Raw genomic sequence first — 26202 nt, 5'->3', positions numbered from 1 at the left:
CGTATACGAAAGAGGAGAGATAAGCTAGGAGTTCGAACGTCGTTCAATGTCGCAGCGTTTTGAGTAATACGTTGCGGCATTCATCACGTACGCCGCGACGTCCCCGAACTAAACCAGCATACGCCGAAACGTCAACACCCGACGTCGCGACGTCCTCAGCCCGGCCAACTTAACTTATGGCAGTTTTGTAATTTTTTGTGGGGGACTTTTTACCATTTTAACCCCTCAATTTTGGGGTCTATAAATACCCCATTTTTCAGACATTAAATGGGAGGAGGATTTGAGAGCTAGGGTTTAGAATAGTTTCCCTCCCTCCATTAATGTAGCTTTAATTTCTAGCATTTATTACTTGTATTTAATGCTTTATTTATGTTGTTGTAGTATGTTTATGGGCATTTAATGTAGATTCTAAATGTGGTAGCTTTTATTTAAGGACAATGCTACAGGTACGCCGTGGGCTACTCCCTCGGCTACCGAAATATTTTATATTAATTTTGTATTACTTTTCTTTTTTTTTTGCACTTTTAGTTTGGGACGCCCAATAAAAGTCTACCCGCCCAAACCTATCCCCTTCTCTCCTCTTTCTCTGTTTGCCCGCCCAAACCCCCTTCTCTCTCCCCCTCTCTCTGTTGCTCTGTATCCTGCTTCCGATCACTGTCGGTCGCTTCTCCGCCTCCGATCATCGTCGGCTGCCTCTCTCACGGCGTACGTCTCGCTGTCTCTCTATCTCTTTTTCTGTCGCCCAAAACAGCTTTCTCTCGCCCCCGCCTGCCTCCCCCTCTCCCCCCACCGTCGATCCCACTTGTCTCCCCCTCTCCCGACTCCTTTGACCCCACCCGTCTCCCCCTCTCCCCACTCCGTCGACCCCACTCGCTGGCCACCCCTTGCATGACCACCGTCTCTTTCTCGCTCTCGCTCTTACAGTCGTCGCCCCCACTCGCTGGTGGCCACCTATTTGCACCCAACCGCCGCCCACTATATCCCCCTACCTCTTCTGGTAGAGATAATCTTTCGGAGCAAAATGACTAGTTTTTCAGGTAATTTTCTAGATTTATATACTGCTTGATTTATGTTTTTGAGTATTTTTGAAATGTTTGATTTATGTTTGTTATTTTAACCTTGATGATGAGACAATAGATGATGAAAGTTTGGGAAATGATGAAGATTATAATTTAATGGAGAATGTGGATGGTTTGGATGATGAAATATTAGAAGAAGACAGTGAGATTATTGTGCCGCAAGTTGGAATGAAGTTTAAGGATGCCAATGAAATATTTGAATTTTACAAGAAATATGCATATAATGTAGGTTTTCCAGTTAGGAAAAGAACTTCTAGAAAAGGTGAGGATGGGGTTGTAAAATATGTGACATTTTCATGTTGTCGAGAAGGCCAAAGAAGTAGGTCTAAAAGTACTAATTCAATGCCACAACCAACCATTCAAATAGGGTGTAAAGCTAGATTGACTGCAAGTGTTGATGGTATTGGAACATGGCGAATTAACACAATCCATCTTGAACATAATCATAATACGAGTCCATCCAAATCTCGGTTGTTTCGATGCAACCGGCAATTGAGTGCACATGTAAAACGTCAGCTTGAAGTGAATGATATGGCTGGAATTCCATTACATAAAAGCTATAACTCAGCGGTTGTTGAAGCAGGTGGATATGAGAATATGACATGCATCGAGAGGGATTGTAGGAATTATGTTGAAAAGGTTAGACGATTACGACTAGGGGAAGGAGATGCGGCTGCAATACAATCTTATTTTTCAAAAATGCAAGCAATTTGCCCTGGTTTTTTCTTCAGTATTGATTTGGATGAAGAGTCTCGATTGAGAAATGTGTTTTGGGCTGATAATAGGTGCAGAGAAGCATATAAGGAGTTTGGCGATATTGTGACATTTGACACCACATATCTCACAAATAAGTATGATATGCCATTCGCCCCTTTTGTTGGGGTGAATCATCACGGGCAATCTACATTGCTCGGATGTGGGTTAATCTCGAGTGAGGATACAGAGACATTTGTTTGGCTATTTAGGACATGGCTTCAATGTATGCAAGGTCAGGCTCCTAATGGAATAATTACGGACCAAGATAGGGCTATGCAAAATGCAATTCAAATAGTATTGCCAAATACGAAGCATAGATGGTGTTTGTGGCATATATTAAAGAAGTTGCCTGAAAAATTTGGCAACCATGTTCAAAAGGGTGCCATATTTTCGGCTATACACGAACTAGTATATGATTCGCAAACTCCAGAAGAATTTGAAAAAGGTTGGATTAGGATGATTGAAGAACATGAATTGCATGACAATGATTGGTTGGACAGACTTTACATGGATAGAAGCCGTTGGGTTCCTTGTTTCTTGAAAACATCATTTTGGGCAGGTATGTCCACAACTCAACGCAGTGAGAGCACTACAACAAAATAGTTTTTTCGCTACGATTTTTTTTTTTACGTAATAATTTTCGTAGCAAAATGTTAACATTTTGCTACGAAAATTATTAAATTGTAGTTAATTCAAAGAAGTCTAAATTTTCCCACTAAATATAGTTTTAGCTACGAAAAATTTATCTACGCTATAAGTTTCGTAGTCAAAAGTTAATATTTTGTAACATAATTATTAAATCGTAGCTAATTTAAATTAGGCAAATATTTTGCCACAAAATATAATTTTTCAATAAGAAAATTTTATCTACGATTCTAAATTGCGTAGTAAAAAATAAAATTTCACTATGAAATTATTAAGTTGTAGGTAAAAGATAAATTTAATTTTTTTAAATAAAAATTAACAAATATAAAAAGTGAAGCGGGAAACATTCCTCCAAAAACATAGATTTAGAAAATTCAAATAAAACTTAAAAAATTACCCTCCAAACTCCCAAAAATATTGTTCGTGAAACCCACCAAATCCAAAAGATATATACCGTGCAATTTCATTCATCCTAGAACCAGCGCCAAATTGCTTCATCCCAAACCAATTCCAAATTAGCCTCTTGTAACCTACGATTTTTGCATTTACTGTGCAAATCGTGCAAACCCACTCCAAAGCCTTCAAATCCCAACAAAGAATCAAATCCAATCCAAATTTGCCTCCCAAAACCATTTTGAACGGAATCTGTTTCTTCCCCAAGACAAACCCACATCGCGATTCTATGCAAGCCACTCCCAGCATCGATTATGAACAAATCCGTTTCTTCCCACGATAAATCTTCTCAAACCCTCCCCTTTGCTGTGACCCGCTCTAAGACTCCTCTAGCATCTCCACAATCTCCAGATTCGACTCCGACAGCTTCCTCAACACGCAAAAGTGGTAGTTCGAACATCTCTTAATTTTTGTCAACGTACATCAATCTAGTTTCTGCTTTTCCTCCTTGTAATAATCTGTGTCCAGAATTGATTATTTTATTTTTTCCCTAAATTGGGTTTGCCCTTATTGATTGGATTCATTGTTTTTGTTTTAGTTGTACAAGAACACCACATGTTTGATAAAATGCGTATGTTTCACTTCTGCGTATACCCTCTGTTTGATTTTTTTCCTTGAATCAATTCATGTTTGATTTTTTTCCTTAATTTAGGTAGTTAGATTACGTTCCAAGATGTAAGGATTACGTGGTTTTAAATGTCTTAGTTTGTCTTGTTTTTGTTTTCAGTGTGTATTGGCTCTGTTCGATAACAGTGATCTGATCACTCTTGTAAGCAGCTTGTGACAGCATATCCAATATGGCTGCAAGACAAGTGTCAAATAGGTCGTGATATGCAAGACAAGTAAATAGGTTTGTGCATGTGAAGAAACATGTTACTTAATTTTAGATAGATGGTTTCTACATATCATGTATACGTAAGCAAACTAACTACTGGCTTTATTTCTTTGATATGCCATCATACTGTTTTTTATACTGTTCTTTAAAGATGCACAATCAAACTTTTTGAAATACGGTAATGCTGTTTGAACTTCATCCATAGCCCGACCCTCATTAGATGGGGGATTTTGGAAGAATTGTAATTCATATTTAATACTTCTGTTTTCTAGTATTGTTTTGCAGGTTTTTGAAGCTTTGTTTGATCCCCATAGCTTATATAATTTAGGAGCCACTTATTTGACTTTGCAGAAATAGGATCAAAATGTGATCTTTGCCAACTTTAGACCTCGTTCAAGTCTTCTTAGGTCCACTTTTGACTAGCTGTTGGGAAGGCCAGTCATGTACATTGTATTACAAGGAACATATAGAAAGAAATAACTTAATGACTAATGAGTGGTTGGAGATATCATTTACTATTTATATATTTATGTATTATTTTTAAGTATCACAAACCATATACATGTTAGAATGGTAACTGCCCTGAGGATGAGGTATAATTAGAAATGAACAAAAACAGTGAAGGAAACTCGTAGTTGCATCTGTTTGCAAAAGTGATTTAATTTATTGCTATGCTTTTCTTATAGGACAGATCAGGAATCAAGATGCTCATTTGCATCAGGTTTATTGAGTTTATAATTGAGTTTATTTTGTCTTACACTTTCAAAGGCCTATTATGCATAGCAGGTTTGACAATTTTTTCTACTCATTGCATGTGTCATCTGTTTGTTTAACTATTGTTGTTGCAAAATGTTTTAGAATCAGAGCTTGGTTGTCATTACAAACCAGTTGAATTATCCACAACATGAAACCCAACCTTCTGGAGAAATTACTTTGTGTAATAAAAACTATTTATGCCTGCATTTCTAATGGACAGCAATTAGAAATGAAAAATTATGTTAAAAAGAGCAATCATTTCTAATGGACAACAGTTATAATGTTAAAAATTATGCCTGTTTATTTTGGCCTATAACTCTGGGTATATGTTATGGGCTGTGATGGGATCTTCACTTGAAAGGGAAATGAAAATTATCTTAATTACTTTTGATATTCTACCCATGGATGGAGATAGTTGGCATGCAATTCCTAGGTACTTTGATACACAATTTTGAGGAAAAATATGACTAAAATGAGGAATTAGTAAGGATGAAGATATCCACCGGAGTTAGGCAGGGGTTGCAGTATGTCATCATCTTAATATGTGATGCACTAAGATCTCCAAATTAGTTGTTGCCACCCGGAATACCTCGTTGTATCCACTTCCCAATTCCACCAAAGTTGTGATCCAATCACTGTCTTTCTCTAACCCACCCAGTCCTGCATGTCATAATTACAAGTAAACTACTTATCATATTCTGTTCTTCATTTATCCTTCTTTTATATACTAGATTTGCTCAAGCTATAGAATAGGTTACTAATTTATTTTGTAATTTTTCTAGGAGTTAGTTGAGTCTTGATGTGGCTTAAAATAGACACTATGAAGGTTTGAAAAAACTTTTAAAATGGGAAAAAACAGTATCTGCCATTTAAGTGTTTTAGATCTGCACGCATTGCATTACCTGTAGCCAAAATGCTGAAATAGGGACATTGTAGGCCTGCAGTTTAATTACTCCAAACATCTCACACTAAATCCATGCCACCTGCATTCTGAGCACTGCACCTGATATAATCCACTCAGGAAGCTCCAGTGGTCTTCCAATGGCTTCAGTGAACCTTTCAATAAACTCCAATGGTGAATTCCCGTGTAATATGCTACCTTGAACAGAGTCTCCATGTACCTACATCCTTGACCAAATGGTTAGTTTATTATAGCTATTTTTAAACTACGAGTATGGTTAGTTTTCTTTATTTAAATTATTAAAAGTCTTTCGCATGAAAATAAATTATACTAATTTATCTAATCTTTTTTTTTACTTTTGTTTTCCAGGTTCTTGGCATGCATGAGTAGCAGAGGAAGAGAAGAAGAAAGATGCTCGAAGATAAATTTTCGTATTGTGTTAATTTTTAATTATTTTCATTTGGTATATTATGTACCAATCACATTCAAAATAGTTGTAGATTGTAATTGATATTAGTTTTATTTCATGTAATTAATTGAAAATTTTTGAAGTTATTTATTGTGTTTTAAATTTCATCTAAATTGTAAGGGTTAGTGTATTTTTTTTTTTTGCTACGAAATTGAATTTAGTGATCTCGTAGTGGTTTATTAGTTGTATGTAGAATTAATTATAAAAATTTAACTTTTGATTACAAATATATTAGTAGAGAAAATTAATTTGCTACAAAAATTGGTATGTGAATCAATTTGCTACGAAAATTAGTATGATTAGCTATGATATGATGTAGTTAAAAATAAATATTTTCTTTACAATTTGATATTCGTAGTAAAAGTTGTGTTATTTGCTACGAAAATTGGCATCATCAACTACAAAAATCAACATGATTATTTACGAAAATTGGCATAATTAGCTACAATATATGTCGTAGTAAAAAATTAATGATTTCTCTACGTTTTTTTGATTGTAGCGAAAAGTGTATTATTTTCTATGAAACCATAAATCGTAGCTAAATACTATTAGCTACGAGCTTTTGGCTACGATTCACACTACGAATAAAATTTCGTAGTTGATTAGTTTTTGCTACGAAAATTGAATTTTTAACTACGAAAAATTTCGTAGAGAAAACTAAAATTTGTTGTAGTGGAGTATGAATGCATTCTTTGATGGATTTGTCCATTCAAAGACATCGTTGAAGCAGTTTGTTGAACAATATGAGCGAGCACTGAAGAATAAGGTTGAGAAGGAGTTCCAAGCAGATTTTCAATCATTCTCGCAAATGGTTCCATGCATTACACCTTATGAATTTGAAAAGCAGTTCCAATCAGTTTATACCATATCAAAATTCAGGGAATTTCAAGAAGAAATCAACAAAAAGATGTATTGTGACCTTATATCTGCCGACGATGGGTGTTCAGGAACGACATATAAGCTACAGGAGGATGTCGTAGTTGGTGGGAGTGTGAAGAGAAAAAATTTTACCATTTTATTTCAAAGGGATAGCTGAGTTCATTTTTTAATTTTTTAAAATACCAAAAAAGATATGTTATAAAATTCGCATCCAATCAAGGAGTGCACTGTTTGAATAATAGCAAGGTAAAAGGGCTCACCAGTCACTAATTATTATCCATTGGGAGCAAGTCTTATGGGTGCTTTTTTTTTTTCTTTCCCCAACCTAATTCATATTCATTTTTTAACTGTTAAGAGTAGTCTAGTTAATGTTAAAAATAGGATTAAACATATGCCTAAATTTGTGACTACATGGTCGGCTACTAAGACTTTTTTTTCTTTTTCTTAGTACCTAATTGACAGAGATAGTCGATTCCACATAATAGGATTAAGGCTTGAAGCTTCATATGATGCCTAATTTGGCTGGCTTGTATCCCTATTCAATATAGAAGGCTCTAACTATCACAATATTAGAACTAAATGTCCATATTTTGATGAGCTTTATAGGAAACTAAGAAATGAATGCATGTGAAAGTTTGAGTTCTTCAAATGAGACGGTTATATCCAACTAAAGTTACCATTTTCAATAAGCAGCTATCCACTTTGCATAAAATTGTGACTGCAACTCATCACTGCTACATAATGGTGTCATCTCTTTCTTTTTTCATGGTGTCATCTAAAACATGAGAAAGTTTCAATTCCCAATCTTTATGATTAAGTTCTATTTTTCATTTCTTTTAATTTAAGTAATTGAAAGGACGTGAATTTTTATGTGAAGCCATGGGTTTGTGGTGCCTTTGATAGAGCTAGTTGGAAGAAGACTTGTAGGGCTTAAACCTGGATTAGTTGAGAACACTTTAAAAACAACAACGTATTTTGAACCTCTTTTGATTTAACGCAACACAGCCAAACATAATCTTTGGGTTTCATCGCATATGTTTATTAATGTCTTCATGTTACAGGAGGTCTTCTTTCAATGGTTCCTTTTACTGGATCTGTTTCAGGAACCATTGGACCATGGCACCAGCAGGTATGATATTATAATATTGGTGCTATTGTATTTATGTGTGAGTTCTGACTTAATTCATAATGTTTGGAAATGTTGTATCTGTAATGGTCAGTATGAGCATATGTCTGTAAATTTCCTTTTCTATCTTTATACAGCAAAGATAGAAAAGCTATGCAAGAATGATTAGCGTGAAGCTATGCAAGGATGATTAGAAAAGCTATGCGAGGATGATTAGCATGAAGCTATGCAAGGATGATTATAAAAGCTATGCAAGGATGATTATAAAAGTATTTAGCATGAAGCTCTTGAAGTGTCTATTCGTTTCTTATCTTATTTGTTCCTGATTGTAGAAAGATTTCTTGTACTCTGACAATGTAATATTACATTGCACTTCGTACTATTGCTTTTGGTTTTCATTGTATTTTTCTGTTGTCTGTTCATTGTGGAGAGAAATATATCTACTTTTGGTTCACTGATGAGTGTTTATTGTGGTGGTTCATTGGGTGAAAATGGTCCATAATGGTCATATAAATGTGTTTTATGTTATTAAGATTTTCACTCATTTGTAATGGCTTGATTCTACTAATTTAATCTATATAAATTTACTGCTTGTTATAACACATTTTAGTGCATGTGGCACTTGAAGCTTTTATTTATTGACTTATGTGATCTGAAGATGGCAAAATCTTTTATCCTAAGCTTATGAAGAGAGGAGAAAGGAAGAAGTTACTTCTTGTACTAATTGACCTGGGGACCAAGGGCCTGTTCAGTTGTAAAAAACATTTTTTAATTTTTTATTCCCATTTTACAAGTAAACATGCTTTAACATTTTGTGTTTCTACATGTTAGTCGTGGAATTTGGCTTAGATTATCTGTTGTAGATCAAACAATTTTATCTGTTATAAAATTGTTAACTATTTTGAGCATTTTACGTGTGTACTGTAGTATGAGAAGATAATGAAGCTCATCTCGACAGCTAAGAATGAAGGTGCAACTATCTTGTGTGGTAGGGTTCATCCTCAGGTGTGAATTTTTTTATCAAGGTCTATGCTGCTCTGTTTTTGTATTTGATAGGATAATTGACTTACCTCTAATTAATCACAGCACTTGAAGAAGGGTTATTTTGTTGAGCCAACCATCATAAGCGACGGAACAATCTCTATGCAAATTTGGAGAGAGGAAGTCTTTGGACCTGTTCTGTGTGTTAAAACATAACATTTAGCACTGAAGATGAAGCCATTGCACTCGCAAAGGCCATTTAAATAATTTTATATAATTATAAAATAATCATCAAATAAAGTTTAAAAACCATTTAAATATAAAAAAACAAATACCACTAACAAAAAAAAAAAAAAAATGCACTACAAACACATTCATACCTCTAGAAAAACTTGTTCTAATTTTACCACTACAAACACAAATCTAATAGTTCAAGTGTCAAAACACATATCTAATTTTACCACTACAAACACATCTAATTTTACCACAAAAAATACCCCACTACATACACATAATAAATACAATTCTCAAGTGTCAACCATAATCATGCTGGGCCATTTCCTTTACCATTGTCAAACACACTTTCTTTTCCCTTGCGCACTGTTATGTTCATTGAAATCTCCACGTCATTTTCTTCATATATTCGAGCTATATTCTGGAACATGCGAGATAACTCTTCTACGGAAAAATTGGTTGTAGACTTAGCTGAAGCACTGCTACTAGATTCACCTTTGTTGCAAAATCCACTTGATTTATCTTCTTCGGCCCACTTCCAAAATCCACACTTTATACTACAAATATTGAACAACCTCCCTTTGTTTACGGACTCTTTTTCCACCTCGAAACATTTTATAATGCCTCGTTTACACAATGGGCATGGACGTGTTGTTGGACATGCCGCAAAATAGTGCCTCCGCTGTCTACAGCTATGACATACTTCTGCATTTCGTCCAGTCATTGTAACTCTGTGAATTTGAAATTGTACTTCAATTAGCAAGAACACAAGGTTAAAGAAGATTCATAGTAATTGGAGATGAAGGAATTTAATTAGATTTAAGGTTCATGATTTTAAGGTTTTATAAATATATTATAGTATAAAATCAAATTAAACTTTTAAAGTCAGCTTCCTATTAATTAAGGGGTATGGCATTTCTATGTTATGGAGGATTAAACCATCTCACAAAAGAGGAAGTCAAAATACACAATGTTTGTATATTTATTACACATATCAATATTGTATGAATCTCTTCCATAGAATCTGCAGTCCAAAAACCCTTAATAGCCCCAATTGGCATTATAAAGTGCAATCTCATGCCCACAATACCTCAAATATGACTTCAAAGTTCATCGTAATGTTAGAAAACCATTTACAATCTGATACTTTCATGAATGATTCCTTATATAATTGTTAAGGATGTGGAAAACAAGGCATAAGGAGAGACTAAATCAATGAGATGAAAATGATGAAAATGTATTATATTTCTCGGGAATCACTAGGAACTCAGCAAGCAGTAGTATGGTCTAATTAATCCTAATTGAGAGCAAATAAAAAATTAAAATTATTTGATTAATTGGATTGATAAATGAATGTTTATAATTGTCAACCACACGTCAAAAGTTTTCTAAAAACAATAACAATGGCAAGCATTTTATTCAACTATATGAGCCATTGAGCAGCATTGCCTCTGTAGCATACTATTATACTTCTCTTAAGCATGTTTGGACATGGCCTTTCAACGCCTATTATTCAACTATAAGCATGATTTCATCTAGTATGATAGTAAAACAATTTTAAAAATCTATTTATATTAGGGGACCAAGATCAATAACGATTTTGATACAAAAGCAGTGCAACTTTTTGTGTGTTGTAAATGGACTCAAAACTAAGAAATATCACCTTACGATAAGGATAATGCTATTATGTGAAGACATGGGCAAATGTATAAAGTAAAAAAAATCACATACCAAGAGCGTTGGCTGGCGAGTGGGCGTGCCTGCAGGCGGTTGGGGGTGCAGTGGTTGGCCGGCGGCAAGTCGAGAGAGAGAGAGGCGGGTGGGGTCAACGGTATTGTCAGAGGGAAAAGAATGAGGGGCGACAATGCTGTTTTGGGCGAGAAAAAAGGGTTGGCTACTGGGTCAACAGGGTAAGGAAAAGGAGATGCGAGTGGGGTCGACGGAGTGGGGAGAGGGGGAGACGGGTGGGGTCGAAGGAGTCGGGAGAGGGGGAGACAAGTGGGATCGACGGTGGGGGGAGAGGGGGAGGCGGGCGGGGGCGAGAGAAAGCTGTTTTGGGCGACAGAAAAAGAGATAGAGAGACAGCAAGACGTACGCCGTGAGAGAGGCAGCCGACGATGATCGGAGGCGGAGAAGCAACCGACAGTGATCGGAAGCAGGATACAGAGCAACAGAGAGAGGGGGAGAGAGAAGGGGGTTTGGGCGGGCAAACAGAGAGAGAGGAGAGAAGGGGATAGGTTTGGGCGGGTAGACTTTTATTGGGCGTCCCAAAACTAAAAGTGCAAAAAAAAAAGAAAAGTAATACAAAATTAATATAAAATATTTCGGTAGCCGAGGGAGTAGCCCACGGCGTACCTGTAGCATTGTCCATGGATCAAACTCTCAACTAGAGTTCTTACCTTTAATTCCGTGGAAAGATTTCAAATTACCTAGTCTATTTTCATCCAAAATAAAATAAGAAATTTGAAATAATATGAGTCGAAAGCTGTGCTAAAATTCTAACCTAGCAAAGAATAACAAAGGAAACTCCTATGCTACTCAAAAGTTCATCCAAGTGAACCAATTTGAGAAACCTCTCAAGCACGTAATGTGATCTGAATAATGATGTATTATTTTTGAAAATATAAGGCCCTATTTATAGGGTTACATTGGCCAAAAATCCATCCTTGTAGGATAGGATTTGGTTTGTGTAATCCTACTCCAAATTCATGACAAGATAGTGAATTTGGATTACAACTAATATGACTAGTATTTAACCTATACAGCATGTATGGTTAAATACATTACTATGATTCTAGGGGGAATGAATCTAGAACTAACTAATTGGACTCAAAGTAAACTAACTATGATTCAATCCTTTTAATGGATGAGAATTGAATCATTTAACTAGACTAGGACTTGAAGAGTCGAAATCCTATCTAAAATAATAAGGGAAAATTCGGACCTCTTATACATGAGGGGAGGCCGAATTTTATGACCTAAAATTGGGCTAAAATCTGAGCAACCCACTTAATTAAAATAACTTCCTAAGCCCAAGACTTTAAGAGTCTAACAATTAAATCAATAGCCAAGCCCATAGTGATGTGACCATCCTGACCAAGTCACATTTATCACTAAGCTTGAGTGGTGCTCGAAATTCTCAAAGAAGATTTGATGATCATGAAGATGGATTTTGGAGCTTCAAGGATTTAATTAGGAGAAGACCAACTTTAAAGAGCTTTAATATCAAAGAAGCTTTAAGTTAGATCAAGAAGGCATAATTTAAGTCTTGTTATTTTCGAAATTCTAAAGGCCACTTGATTAATGATCTTTTATGTAGTTTGGGCTTAAGGAATTAATTTGAGGCCAAATTCAACTTTATAGCCCACATTGGATTTGGCCTCAAATTAATTGGACATTAAAGTCTCAGGCTTAGGGCATTATAGTCATTTGTTATTTATTTAATAATGATGGCTGAAATTATGGAGATTAAACCCTTAGGGTTTCGGCCACCTCATTAAGTTAGGGTTAAATGAGTCCAACCTCTTCACAAAGTTATTCAACTTGTGAATTGGAATTAAATGTGTTCACATTAGCATTAATTGTGTTCACACTAGAGTCATTAATGTGTTTACACTTACATTAATTGTGTTCACACCTAGATTAGACTAATTTACCCTTAGTTGATTAGACATGTTAAATGTATTTGGACATACATGTTGTATTGATCCAATACATGAGTCTTTTAGTTAGTTTCTAAATTCAACACATCTCTTGAATTTAGAATAGGAATCAATGAGTCATTAGAGAGTCATAGATCACGAAAATTCCACCTAGGAATTTTGAAATTCTTGTCTTTAAATAAGCCTTTTGGCTATTCAATAATATATCAGATATTTTTGCACATTATGTGCTTGAGAGTTTTCTCTTGATTTATTCACGTGGATGAATAATCATTGAGTGATTTTAGAGTTGCTAAAGTTACTCTTGCTAGGTTAGTTCTAGAATTTGTTCCTCTAGATCTACAGCTTTCGATCCATTTAATTGAATCCAATGTTCTTAGTTATTTAGAAAACTAGGGGTAGCGGAACTAACCACGGAACTCTCTTCAAAATTCAATCTATTGGGTTTTGATCCAGACCATTGTGAATTAGTAAGTTCTTGGTTGCATGGATAACCTCTGATACCAAATGATAAGGTGAACCCTAACTCAACTTGAAAATCATGGTTGCCAAGTGAGGTTTGACCCAACTTATATACTAACCCGGACCTCCTTACGAAACCATTATGGGATTCACATCATTCACCCACTCTTAAAGAGTCGACTGCCTCATTCGGCGATCTGACGTACTACTGGGACCTCACTGCCTCATATGGAAAATCTGTGCTGACTGTCTCATTTGACAATCTGACGAACCCCTGGGGCCTTAACTGCCTCATCCGGCGAATCTGTTGCCTCGACTGCCTCACTCGACGATCTGTCGGACCCAAGGAGCAGGGTGTGGTTTGCGTAAGTATGGCTCTGATACCAAATGATAAGGTGAACCCTAACTCAATCTGAAAACCATGGTTGCCAAGTGAGGTTTGACCCAACCTTATATACTAGCCCGGGCCTCCTTATGAAATCGATGTGGGATTCACATCACATAGTGGGCTACAAATTAGAATTTGGCTTTTCATAATTTAACAAGGCCCAATATCCTTAACTTGGATCAAAATAACACAGTGGGCTTTGTCTGTTAAGGTGGTCAATATATCTTACTCCTTTTAGGCTTCTTGGATCAGTCCACTTAAAGCTTCCTTCATCCTTTTAGCTCTAGCCTGAGTCATTGGCTAATCTAAACCTTAAAGTGGATCCCAAGGCCTTCTATAGCTTGAAATCCTCTTGTCTTTATTATCCAAGCTGGCCAAAAATTGTAAGCTATCCTTAGCATCATCTTTATCTCATTGCAAGCATGAATATCCATTTGATGTGCTAGATTGAGTCACATCAGTCCCTCATTCTGTAAGCGGATTCGTCCTCGAATCAATATATCCTTATCTGAAAATTCAAAAAGAGAAAGATCAGTCACATTAAAAGTAGTACTTACTCTATACTCACCAGGCAAGTCGAGCTTATAAGTATTGTCGTTGATCCTTGCAATAACTTGGAAAGGTCTATCTCAATATGGATGTAACTTAGTTTTCCTCTTTTCAGGAAACCTTTCCTTGCGCATGTGAACCCAAACCCAATCTCCAGGCTTAAAGATCACTTTCTTTCGGCCCTTATTAGCTTGCTTAGCATAAGCTTCATTCCTTTTCTCAATATGAGCTTTAACTTCGTCCTGAACTACATCCCGAAAGAAAATATAAAGGTTGTGAGGGGCTCAGGAGAAAGAGAATTCCTAAGCCAGGTTGAGAGCTTTATTGTGGTTTCATCTTTACTACTCAGCCAATTCCTAGAGAATGGCAATTGAGGTCGTCAAGCCCAACCGTTGTCCTACTTCTAATGAATTACCAAGGTATACAATTTAGTGGCTAGATTCATCAAACGATTACACAATTATTTTCCTCCCCTTATCTAGATGCATAGATTAATCTCAAGTGTTTTTCCCCTACTTTCCCCTAAAAAGGGTTCACTAGAGTGGTAGCTAAGAAAGTGGCATACGTTTCCCAATCTTAACATCAAGTTTAGTGGCATTCAAGATTAATTACACATATTAATTTAGTAACAAGCCAAAATATGCACAATCTCAATAACCCATAATGTCTAGATTATACAAATCCACAAGATTTTCATGCCATATGAACAATTTATTCATAGACAATCCTCAATGGGTGATGATAATCATATCTACATAAATTTAACATGTGTTTTGTTAGTATTTTGATAGGTTTTTAGGTTATTTTTAGGTTAAGTGGTAGATTTTGTTGCATAAAGCCTGTGATCATGCACTGTTTTGAATACTTTCATGAATCTTGTGCATGATAGGACATAATGAGCATATATGACTAATCTTCATCTTCTTGGCTTCATTTTAGGTCAAAAATGCAGGAAAATTGGAGAAGAAAACAAGACAAAAGTTTCAACCAAAAGTTGGTGCGCACCACGATGGACATTTGAGATTCCGGCGACTATAACTGTCTAGACAGATCTCCAAATTGGTTGATTCAAGATGCTATAGAAAGATAAGAGGAAGAGATATAACTTTTGTGAAGAAGCCAAGGTCAAAATCTGCATGAAAGACCCTCAAAACGCAACCGTGGGAGCAGAAGGCGATTATGGGCAAAACAAGCCCAGGGTCGCGACCGTGGGAGGCAGCAGGTTCCAGGGTCGCGACCCTCGACGGTGAAAACCCCAAAATTGTATTTTCAGCCTATTTTTTATGTCCTAGGCTCGGGAATTAACTTAACAACCTTCCTAAACTACCCTTGACCTATTCTAACCTAATTTGTAGTATAAATAGAACATTATAACTGATTTTTACGAGAGAGAGCGTGACACATAATTTTCAGATCAGAATATTCTCTCTCCTTGTATATACGTTCTTATTTTCTTTTCAATAACATCAATTTCTTTTCCTTCCATGCTTTAATTACTGATTTGATGGATGATCCTAAGACTTTGGATTCTCAATAGGCTTGGAAACCTCTTCCTAGAGATCCTAGCTTTAGCCATTTTGGGTCCAGGCTTATGGGTTTATCCTCAACTTCATTTATTTGCATTATATGATGCTTGGTAAAGAATTTATGGTGTATATTTTGTAATTATGATATGGGTTTTGCTTAATTTCATTTGTTTAGGGAAGTTGCATTTAGGGTTGACCTTTTTGTTCAATTCCCAGCTACATTGAGGATTGTCTATGAAGAAATTGTTCATATGGCATTAAAATCTTGTGGATTAGGAAATCTAGACATTATGGGTATTGTGATTGTTCATGTTTTGGCTTGTCACTAAATTAATATGCTTAGTTAATCTTGAATGCCACTAAATCCATAGGATCTAATGTTAGGATTTTGGAACGTACGCCACTTTCCTAGCTACCACTCTATTGAACCTTTTTAGGGAATGTAGGGGAGAAAAACTTGAGATTAATTTATGCATCTAGATAAGGGGAGGCAAAGAATTGTGCAATCGGTTAATGAATCTAGCCACTAAATTGTATGCCTGGGTAATTCATTAGAAGTGGGATAACGGTTGGGCTTGACGACTCCAATTGCCATTCTCTAGGAATTGGCTAAGTAGTAAGGATGAAATCACATTAAACCTCTCAACATAGCTTAGGAATTCCCTTGCAAGTGAAATAATGCTGCCTGTGCCATAATGCAAAATAATACACGCTTTAGTTAGTTAGGCTTTTATTTTATTTAGTTTTTAGTTTATTTTCATTGCTTTGAATTAATTGATATTATTTTGTAAATAGATGATTTATGTTATATGAACTTCAATGGCTTGTTTAGTTCTCATGCTTGACATGTCCTTAATAAGAAGATAGATGAGTGACACATCTATTGTAGGAGTTCATGGAAAGAAAAATGTCCATAATTGTTAATTTTAGATTATGCCATTCCCTGTGGGATCGACACCTTATGCTATACTGTGATAAGACTGGAATAGTTTAGCACTAGGTTAATATAAATATTGTTTGACTGAGGATGTAAAACTAGATGCTAGATTTTCGCTCATCAAAATGGCGCTGTTGCCGGGTAATGTGCCATAATTTGTTTTAGTACTTAAGGACCATAAAAATGTACTTTTCATGTATGTATATTTTGTTTACTTCGATTTTTCTGTGATGTTGATATTCAGTTTTAATTGTTTATTTTAAAATTTTTCATGTGTTCTAGTACATGTGAATATTTTGTATATCATGTATTATCAGTTTTAAGTTTCAACTAACTTGTAATTTTTGTTTTGTAGAAAGTACGTGCTACTAGTGTTTGTGAAGTGCATGCCTCATACCCGTTCTAAGGGTAAACCTGGGTTTGATTTGCAGCAAGAGATTGGAAGAGCAAAGAGAGGATTCCGGAAAGCTGAGACAGACCATAGTAAAGAAGAGAATATGGCCAACAATGATGATAATCAACCAAAGCCCCGACTTTTCGGGGATTGCTATGAGCTGCCATGGAGCAGCCGATTGTTTTGGAAGTTCTAACGGAGAACTATCAGATACATCCCTCGATGATTAGCCTGATTCAGAATGGTTCCATTTTTCAAGGGTTGGAGAATGAAGACCCTAATGACCATATAGCGATTTTTATGGAGCACTGCAACTTGATCAAATTCGCAGGTCTAACACCATCTCAAGTGAGGCGTATGCTGTTTCCATTCTCACTGAAGGGTCGTACGAAGGACTGGTACAGAGCACACGTAGCAACTATTGAGATTTTTGAAGACTTAGTTACAAAATTTGTGCAGAAATTCTTTCCTCAATCGAGGATGGACAAGCTCCGTAATGATGTCTTGCGATTTCGGCAAGTTGATGGTGAGAGTTTCGCTGAAGCATGGGATCGTTTTCAAGATTTAATGCAAAAATGCCCCAATCTCATGTTAGAGCCGCAGACTATGTCCAAAAAAAGGGAGGATGTACTAATGTTAATTACTAATGTTAGTAGTTAATACCGATATGAATTTCGAGGACGAAATTTTTTTAAGGAGAGGAGAATGTAACATTCCCAAAATTTAGAATGAGTTACTATAACTCAATTTGGGATTAAATTAAAATTATAACTAAGCAATTGGACCTAATTGAACTAGAAATAAATAAATTGGGGTTAAACTATAATTTGGATGAAATATCTTGGTTTTAAAAAAAAATAACAACAACAACAATCGGATAAGAGAGGAAAAAGGGGAGAAAAGAAAGAAAAGGAAGGAAAAAGAGAAGAGAAAAAGAGAGGAAAAAGGGAAAGAAAAAGAAAAGAAGAAAAGGAAGAGGAAAGGGAGGAGAAGTCGGCCAAGAGGAAGAGAAGGAAGAAAGGAGGAAGAAGAAAAGAAAGAAAGGAGAAGGAGGAAGAAGAAAGCTAAGGGTTTGATCAACAAATTTTTGGTAAGTTTGGTTTATTTCGTGAAATTTAAGTTATGATTTTCATGGAAATATGTTGATTATGTTGTTAGGAAATGGTATAATGAGTTTAGGCTTGAATCATGTTAGAATTCGGTAGGACAAAGTGTTGAAATAATGTGAAATGAATGAAATGGACTAAGGGTATATAAGTGTAGATCTAGGAATTTTAATGAGATTTTATGGTGTTGTAATAAGGGATTTATGGTTAAAATAGAGGGATTGAATGTTATGAATGATTTGGAACTGATTTGGGATGAAAATTGGTTGTTTTGGATGGATTGAAAACTGGAAACGTAATATTCAGTTCCAGTTTCTCGTTTCTGGGCAATAACGTCGCGGCGTTGTTCATGATCGTCGCGGCGTCATGCTTGAAGTTTCAAAGGACGTCGCTACATTCAACTGGAACGCCGCGACGTTGTTCTTGGAATTTCCAGAAATGTGTTGAACGTCGCGGCGTGATTCTTCAACGTCGCGGCGTGATTTATCAACGTCGCGGCGTTGTCTGGCAAATCGGAAAAAAAAAAAATAGAAACTGAGAATTTTCTTAGTCGCGACGATTATTGTATTGAATATGGGGACTGTAATAACGTAATAGCTATATTATTTGCAGGACAATATTTCTTGGAAACTGAATCAAAGAGCATGCACGGACTGTCAGTGAGTTTCCTCACCAACATTTTGTTTTAAACTTTGTCATGGTAGTTTCAACGATTCTTGAAAGGATTGTATGCTATTGAAAGATTGATTTATCGAATGTTTTAATATCAAAGGTGAATTTTTTTTAAAAATGAGTTTTATGTGAAAATGATATTTTATATACTAATATGTACAGCAATGATTTCGAAATGGAGTTGATTAAGTTTTAAATGATTTTTCACTTGTTGTTTACTTCAAGAATGAACGTTTTATAGCAAATGTTTTACTGAAAAATGTATTATCTAAATATTTAAGTAATTTACGTTTTTCATGATTTTGAAATGAAAAGATTTCTAAATTTGATTTTTTAAAAATTATGATTTTCTATTTAAAAGGATTTTTATAAAACAAATAAGGAAGGGTTTGGTTTTGAAAGTTCAACTATTATAGATAAGGTACTTTGTGCATTTTGGTAAGCTTGATTGAAGTAATTATAGTCCCTTGCTATTGAATGAAATTGATCATATGATGTTATGCATTGATAGACTGCAATGATGGGCTGCATGTATTAGTTGCTATTGAATGCTATTGATGATATGCATATTGAATGATATTATGTTTCGGTAGTGATCTACTTTGTCACTCCGAATTCTTGGTTGACTGAATGATTATTGACTGAGTGATTTCATGACTGAATGATCATTGATAGAACGATTACATGATTGAATGAATGATTGAATGAGATAATGTTCAAATGAAAGAATGTTGAATGATTCAACGTGAACGAATGAAATGGGTCGGACGCGACCAACATGTATTGCTTGATTTGGGGTCGACCTGGAATTGGAGCTAAGTGCTACATGCGGGAGCCACCTCTCGAGTTCCGGTGCACGGAGCGAAGTGCTACGCATGGGAGCCACCTCTAGAGATCCTTTTCTAAGGAAGACTCACCAGTGGACTTGATTTGGGAGCTAAGTGCTACGTGTGGGAGCCACCTCTCGAGTCCTGTGCACGGAGCGAAGTGCTACACACAGGAGCCACCTCTAGAGTCCCACGTCGAGAATGAAATTGGTTAAATGTGCTTGTGATTGAACACTGTTTGCTAGTTATCTATATTGATTGAGCTAATGTAATTGAATATTGTTTTGTAATGTGTTTATATGGATTCTAATGAAATATTTTCAATGCCATGACTACTAAATGTTAAAACTGGTTTGGAACTCACTGAGCTTCTAGCTCATTATGTGTTATGTGCAATGTGTTTATGGAACAGTGACAGGTTATTAGCAGAACCAGTCATTTGGGAGAGTTTCTTGTGGATTAAACAAAGAAAAGAATGTAATGGTGAAGTTAACTGAGGATATAGCTTGAAGACTCTTGAGGATAGAATGTAAAAGCTTCCGCAACAAAATAGGTTTGAACCTCGAATGTATGAATTTTCAAAAGTTGAAATTTTTAAATAAGATACAGTGGTATATTGCTCAATATATTGTACTGCTTGCTTGAGTCCCGGTGTAAGCCGGGCGGTGCGACCTGAAATCGAACTCACCTGAGAGGGGGTTCGAGACCGGGCCGTGACACTGTCAACCCTTTATCTCGAAAAAATTTATCTTCAAAGAAAAGAACATCTCGAAATTTTATAACCACATTGGTAGATAGATCCAAGAATCGATCAGCAGCACTATCTTCTGCACTACCTAGGTACACACAAGTATTTGTCCTAGGCCCCACTTTAGATCTCCTAGGGTTTGGTATGCGGACATAAGCAATACAACCCTACGTCTTAAGAATATCATATCTACAAGAATGTTTATGCCATATCTCATACGGAGTTGAAGACAACTTAGAGTGTGGCAACCTATTCAAGATCTGATTAGCAGTCAAAGCTACTTCTCTCCAATAACAAGAAAGCATGCCAGCTGTCAATAACATGGAGTTTAACATTTCTGTTAACGTCCTGTTCTTACGTTCAGCTATGCCATTGGATTGAGGTGAGTAAGGAGCAGTAGTTTCAAGGATGATGCCCTCTGAAGCACAAAATTCCTTGAACCCTGTCAAAGTATATTCTCTTCCTCTGTCACTCCTAAATCTTTTAATTTTCAAAGTAAATTAATTTTCAACACGATTCTTGAAAATTTTAAATTTATCAAATACTTCATCTTTTGATTTTAACAGATAAATATGACAATATCTAGAAAAATCGTCTATAAAAGTGACTAAATACTTCCAACCGCCTCTAGTCGTGAAACTTTTAAAGTCACAGAGATCAGAATGTATTAAGTCAAGAAGTTGTGTACTCCTAGAAACTGGATAAAATAGTTGTCGAGTAATTTTAGTTTGAGCACAAACTTCACATCTGTTAAATCGGATCGAAGTATCAAGAGGTATATTATGAGTTTTAGATAGTCTAACTATTTTCTTGTAGTTCACATGTCCTAACCTATTATGCAATGTTATAGGATCAATTAAATTTGAACTAACTTGGCTGACCATTTCATTTACAGTACTCAATACATACATACCACCAGTCAAGAATCCACAACTAAAATAATGAGAGTTAACAGATAAAGTTACTCTTATCATCAGAAATAAATATGCTCATGCCAGCATTGTCTAAGCAACTAACATCCTCAGTGGTATCAGAAAAATTACTCAAAACAGCTTTTAAAATATTTTCATACTTTAAGCCAAACTGAGTTTTTCACTTCCAGGAATTAAAATCAGATCCACTAAAGATTGAAGTTTAATCATCTCAATTGGCACATGCTTTTCCATTGTAAAAATAATAAAACTTGAAAAGAGTGCACTTGATTTCAGAAGCAGAAAAAGAATCTGAAAAGGTCAACGGTGAACAGTGCCGAAGTCAACTGGTGAACAGTAACCTGATTTCAATAATGCTTCAAGATTGTTATGAATGATTCAATTATATATTTTTGAACATTACATTATCTATATATTGAATTGTGCTATATGTAGAACATAGGAGGAGATTGTTGGGTATTTAATATAACCCAAATATATGTTATAATATAAGTCCAATTGATAATGAACCTTTGTAATGGGTCTGTATAGGTAAGAGTCCATTAACTAGTTTTAACCCTAGTGTATTCCTATTTATATGCTAGCTGGAGGCAGCATGTTGGGTATTCCAAACTAGATGCCTAGGGTGTAATGCTTCAAGATTGTTAGGGTTTGAAGTCAAGCAATTGAATATGCAATTGTTTGAAGCATTACACCCTAGGTATCTAGTTTGAAATACCTAGCATGCTGCCTCCAGCTAGCATATAAATATAAATACACTAGGGTTAAAACCAGTTAATGAACTCTTACATATACAGGCCCATTACAAAGATTCATTATCTATTGAGCTTATATTAGAACATATATTTGAATTATATTAAATATCTAACAAAATCAATGTTGAAGAGCCAAAGGACTTTGTTGAAGTCAAGACAAGTTTATAGATCGAAGAGTTTGACAAAGACCACAACGGGAATCCTAGTGGTGATTCAGGGATCTGAAGTTGTGTACAGTTTTTAGATGATTAAAATCATGTAAAGATGAATTAGTGGCAGTAGATTTTTTTTTTCTTTCAAACTTTGTCGTTGCCCTCTTCAGCATTTGAAGTTTATGTTTAGTTCTTAATCATGCTTCTTTGATTATTGGAAGGTTGATAAGGTACAGCATGAAGATCATCTATTAATGGTCATGGAGAAAAAAATGAAAAGGAAAACTTACATTTATAGTTATATGTATCATATCTTCAAGGACTTGAATGCAACAATATGTATACACAAATTAAAAAAAAGGGTCACTGTTACATATGTAGTACCCTCGGTCAATAATGTCAATTAAAAGCAGTGGATGTCCTAGAGAAATTAGTTAATAAGCACCCCCAGCAGAATTGAAGTTATAGAAAATAATTGATGATTGTCATTGATGCAATGGTGATCTCCAGTCTAAGTTCTCCTCTGGATAGTCTTTCTGTAGTTCTTTAGGAGAAATGAAGCAATCTACAGAAAGGCCAGGGACATTAAAAGCAAGATCATCAATGGTCCATATTTCTTCCATCCTCGTGAAGGCAGGGCCAATCTTCAAATTGTCTCCAAATCTTGTGATGACCACAGTTGATTGACCTGAATGTGCGATCTTCACTCCCTCTACGCTGCGATAATCTTCCATTTTTGTTGCCATTGTGGTTTCCCAATACGTTGGGAGTGAGCCTGGCGACTGTATTCTGGTCAAGTACGAGTCCTCCAAGTATATCAGCAATCCACTCCTTTGGCTAAAGTAGCCAAAAACTGCGTGCTTGATCATCTCTGCCGTGTTGTCGCTGCGTTCGGCTAAGTCTGCGTGATTGGCAGACAGTTTTAGGACAAAGCAATCAACTCCAAAGATTTCTTTTTCTCCCATGTATTCTGCCTGGGAGAAGATAGTTGCTATAGCCATTGGGTCCAGTCCCTGAACAGAATAATATATTGTTGGCAGGCCTTATTGCACAAAACGAGTAATGCTACACTACACCATCATATCAGGATAAAGGAATCAAGACATTTAAAACATAGCCACTTGTATTGAGGATTGGAAATGGTAGTGAAAAGATGATAAAGTGCACCTATTGAGGGATTCTTTCCCAACTACAGCTACTAAAAGGTTACACTAAGGGAAAGCAAAACTTCTTATTTGGCTCCAATATCTTGCAGCAAGATTAAGGGAATATTCCACATTAAAGTTAGTGCTTCGTAATATGGCCTATAAATACTATAAAGTAGAAGAAACTTGCGACAGGACAACATGGAAAGTACCCATAGCTACCAGTCAAATTGAAGAATCTCAATTAACCAATTTGTTCCCAAAACATTGAACGATCAAAAACAGGATTAATTAAGGGATACATAATTAATGGGATGATATTGAATTCTTGCCTGGAAAGAACGGCGAAGAGGGCGAGAGCCACCTTTAGCAGCATGAACGCCTAGCCAAGGGGTATGGCGCCAAGCCAAATCACCATCACTACCAGCCACAACTTTTTGACCTGCAACAGCTAGCTCAATAAGCCATTTGTTAGGTAGCATTTGCCACATAACAAAGCAACCCTTTTGCAGATTAGCATTATTGGACAATGCAGCAGCAGAGGCAGCCAAGGGTCCTCCTCCCACTCCCAATCCCACCTGATCGTGATCAACCACCGCCATTGCCACTTTTCCCGTGGCATAAATATTCTTTGCTGTCCCCTCTAGCTTTCGGCAACCCGTAGCTGCTGTAAAATGTTGTATAATGTATTGTGATGATGATGACACCTAAAGAAACAAAAAAAAAAAAATTACAAAGGCATTTAAGAATATTGGTGGCCGAGGAATAATGTCTGTCTACTGACTCTACTTGAGACTGTTAGCGGCATTGAATAATCGAGAAATTATCATCAAATGAACAAAATTCACAGCTTTGAAATGGAATCTTTCTGATTTCGTCATGTGCAATGTTTTCATACAAGCAAACTGGATCATACTCCTTTCGGAAAAAGAAAAAGAAATTAACTAGAGGTGGGGTTAGCACTTGGGATTCTTCACTGTAAAATGGCTGTTAACAAGAGTGGGGATGAATAGAAAGGTCAAACATTCCACATGGTGAGAAGAGCAGCATGTGATGTAAAGATAAAAATTCTTGATTAGTTTCTGAGACGGATTATAAGGAAGTAACTCCTTTAATTTAATTAAGAGAAAATAATTTGATTACTGTTTTTAGTCATTAATCAGCTTTTAAGTATGTAATGGGGGTAAGACAAAAAAAGAGAAAAAAAAAACACATTAATTTATGCAAAAACTTTGGACTATTCTGAACGATTAAAGAGAGAATGAAGGGTATACCATGGTTTGGTCGCATGAGTGATGGGCACATGACACACAATTAAAGTAAACCTCGTTCCCCAAAACACCCGCACCATATCCACACTGCCAAGGTAAAAGGACACATGAAGAAAATATGTTGTATAGACTCCGTCATATAGCCACATAACTGGCAATGTCGATCAATATACAAATACATAAGCCTGTCTCTGGTATGTAATCTCCCTCTGAGAGCCAGTCATAATACAAAAAAATAATTGGGAGGGGTATAAGGAGTCCAGATCACTCCCGTCCAAGATGTCTTAGGCGCTGATCGCCTAAAGAACTGGTACGCATCATACGCCATTCTCCCTTATTCTGCCATGACTGCATCCTCCTGATCGAATCATCCTCAGTGCGCTCCCTCAGTAGTATCTGATCTCTGATCTGTAGGATCCTCTTGAACAAGGGAGAGTGATCCTTGCTTAAAGGGGTGTCCCAGATAGTGCCCTGCCTGACATACTTGTGGTGAATCCACCGCACCCAAAGTGTGTCCTTCTTAGCATGGATATTCCAAAGATATCTAGCCAAAAGTGCAACATTCCATGCTCTCATATCTCTAAACCACAGTCCTCCCTCCATACGAGGTAGTGTAAGGTCCTGTCATACCACTAATGCCTTTCTACTACCTTATAAGAAAGATCTGCAAAGGCCAATAACCTCATCAATCACAGTCCCTGGCACTGGTAGTACAGATAACCAGAAACACTGTATCTCCTGAAGCATTGATGTAATAAGCTGCATCCTTCCTGCATAAAATAATGAGGGAGCAGTCCATAATCCAATCTGTTGTGTTATCCGGTCAATGAGAGGCCTGTAATGATAAACCAGTAATCTCCCTGCCAGAAGTGGAATACCAAGATATCTGAGTGGTAACTCCCTAACCTGTATCCCTGTGTATGTCAGTATCTCCTCCTTCTCCCTGTCTCCCACCCCTGCCATAAAAATACTGGATTTCTGAGGATTGACACTAAGGCCTGAGGTGTCCCTAAAAGTAGATAAGGCATCCCAAAGAATCCTGACTGATGGTGGATCCCCCCTAGAAAAAAGCATCATATCATCAGCATATGCTAGATGAGTGATTCCTAATGGTTCACATCCTGGGTGAAAATTAAATTCTGTCCCCGTTGTCTTCCTCATCAGTAATCTAGAAAAGTACTCAGCACATGCCACATACAAGTAAGGGGATATAGGGTCTCCTTGTCTCAAACCCTTCATACACTTAAAAAAATCATAAATGTCTCCATTAATACGAACTGAATAGGAAGCTGTCTGCACACATTCCATGACCCACTGTATGAATATTGGAGAAAATTCAAGACCTTGGAAGGTAATGCGGAGGAAAGACCAACTCACTGAGTCATAAGCATTCCTGATGTCCACCTTAATCAAGCATCTAGGGGACACTCTCTTCCTTGCATATTTACCAATAAGCTCCTGAGCCATGTGAATATTTTCCACCATACTTCTCTTCTCAACAAAGGCTGACTGGGCATCATTAATGATCTGTGAAAGAACCTTGGTCATTCTAGCCGAAAGAA

General features: G+C 36.3%; 2 protein-coding genes, 1 long non-coding RNA gene and 1 other non-coding gene across 4 annotated transcripts; 2 read left to right on the top strand and 2 right to left on the bottom strand.

Annotated features, from left to right (window-relative positions):
* The first annotated feature begins 1175 nt into the window (after positions 1 to 1175).
* On the top strand, positions 1176 to 2438 carry LOC127788242 (protein FAR1-RELATED SEQUENCE 5-like). The gene has a single exon (XM_052316352.1). The coding sequence runs from the start codon at positions 1176 to 1178 to the stop codon at positions 2436 to 2438; it is 1263 nt and encodes a 420-aa protein (XP_052172312.1).
* A 15081-nt stretch (positions 2439 to 17519) lies between these two features.
* LOC127789385 (small nucleolar RNA R71) lies at positions 17520 to 17625 on the bottom strand. Its single transcript, XR_008020561.1, has one exon. It is a non-coding gene; the product is annotated as a small nucleolar RNA R71 (small nucleolar RNA).
* A 313-nt stretch (positions 17626 to 17938) lies between these two features.
* LOC127788465 (uncharacterized) lies at positions 17939 to 22487 on the top strand. The gene is made up of 3 exons (XR_008020396.1): positions 17939 to 18122; positions 20050 to 20835; positions 21753 to 22487. It is a non-coding gene; the product is annotated as an uncharacterized LOC127788465 (long non-coding RNA).
* Positions 22488 to 22686: 199 nt separating this feature from the next.
* LOC127788463 (uncharacterized) lies at positions 22687 to 24792 on the bottom strand. Its single transcript, XM_052316749.1, has 3 exons — positions 24644 to 24792; positions 23702 to 24076; positions 22687 to 23237 (listed from the first exon to the last, which is right to left on the bottom strand). Exons 1-3 carry the CDS (start codon positions 24644 to 24646, stop codon positions 22710 to 22712), a joined length of 906 nt encoding a protein of 301 aa, XP_052172709.1. The 5' UTR covers positions 24647 to 24792; the 3' UTR covers positions 22687 to 22709.
* Positions 24793 to 26202: the final 1410 nt, after the last annotated feature.

The sequence above is a fragment of the Diospyros lotus genome, chromosome 13, assembly GCF_014633365.1.
Source record: "Diospyros lotus cultivar Yz01 chromosome 13, ASM1463336v1, whole genome shotgun sequence".
NCBI classification, from domain to species: domain Eukaryota; kingdom Viridiplantae; phylum Streptophyta; class Magnoliopsida; order Ericales; family Ebenaceae; genus Diospyros; species Diospyros lotus.
The sequence above is the reverse complement of the archived record's forward strand: the minus strand, read 5'-3'. Positions and strand labels throughout refer to the sequence as shown.

What these genes read in the sequence shown, in the direction of transcription:
- LOC127788463 (XM_052316749.1), bottom strand. An exon ending in CTCTTCGCCGTTCTTTCCAG is followed by an intron (nt 23,238 to 23,701) that starts GCAAGAATTCAA and finishes TATTCTGTTCAG; the next exon opens with GGACTGGACCCAATGGCTAT.
- LOC127788242 (XM_052316352.1), top strand. Translation starts at nt 1,176, where the DNA reads ATGGAGAATGTGGATGGTTTGGATGATGAAATATTAGAAGAAGACAGT.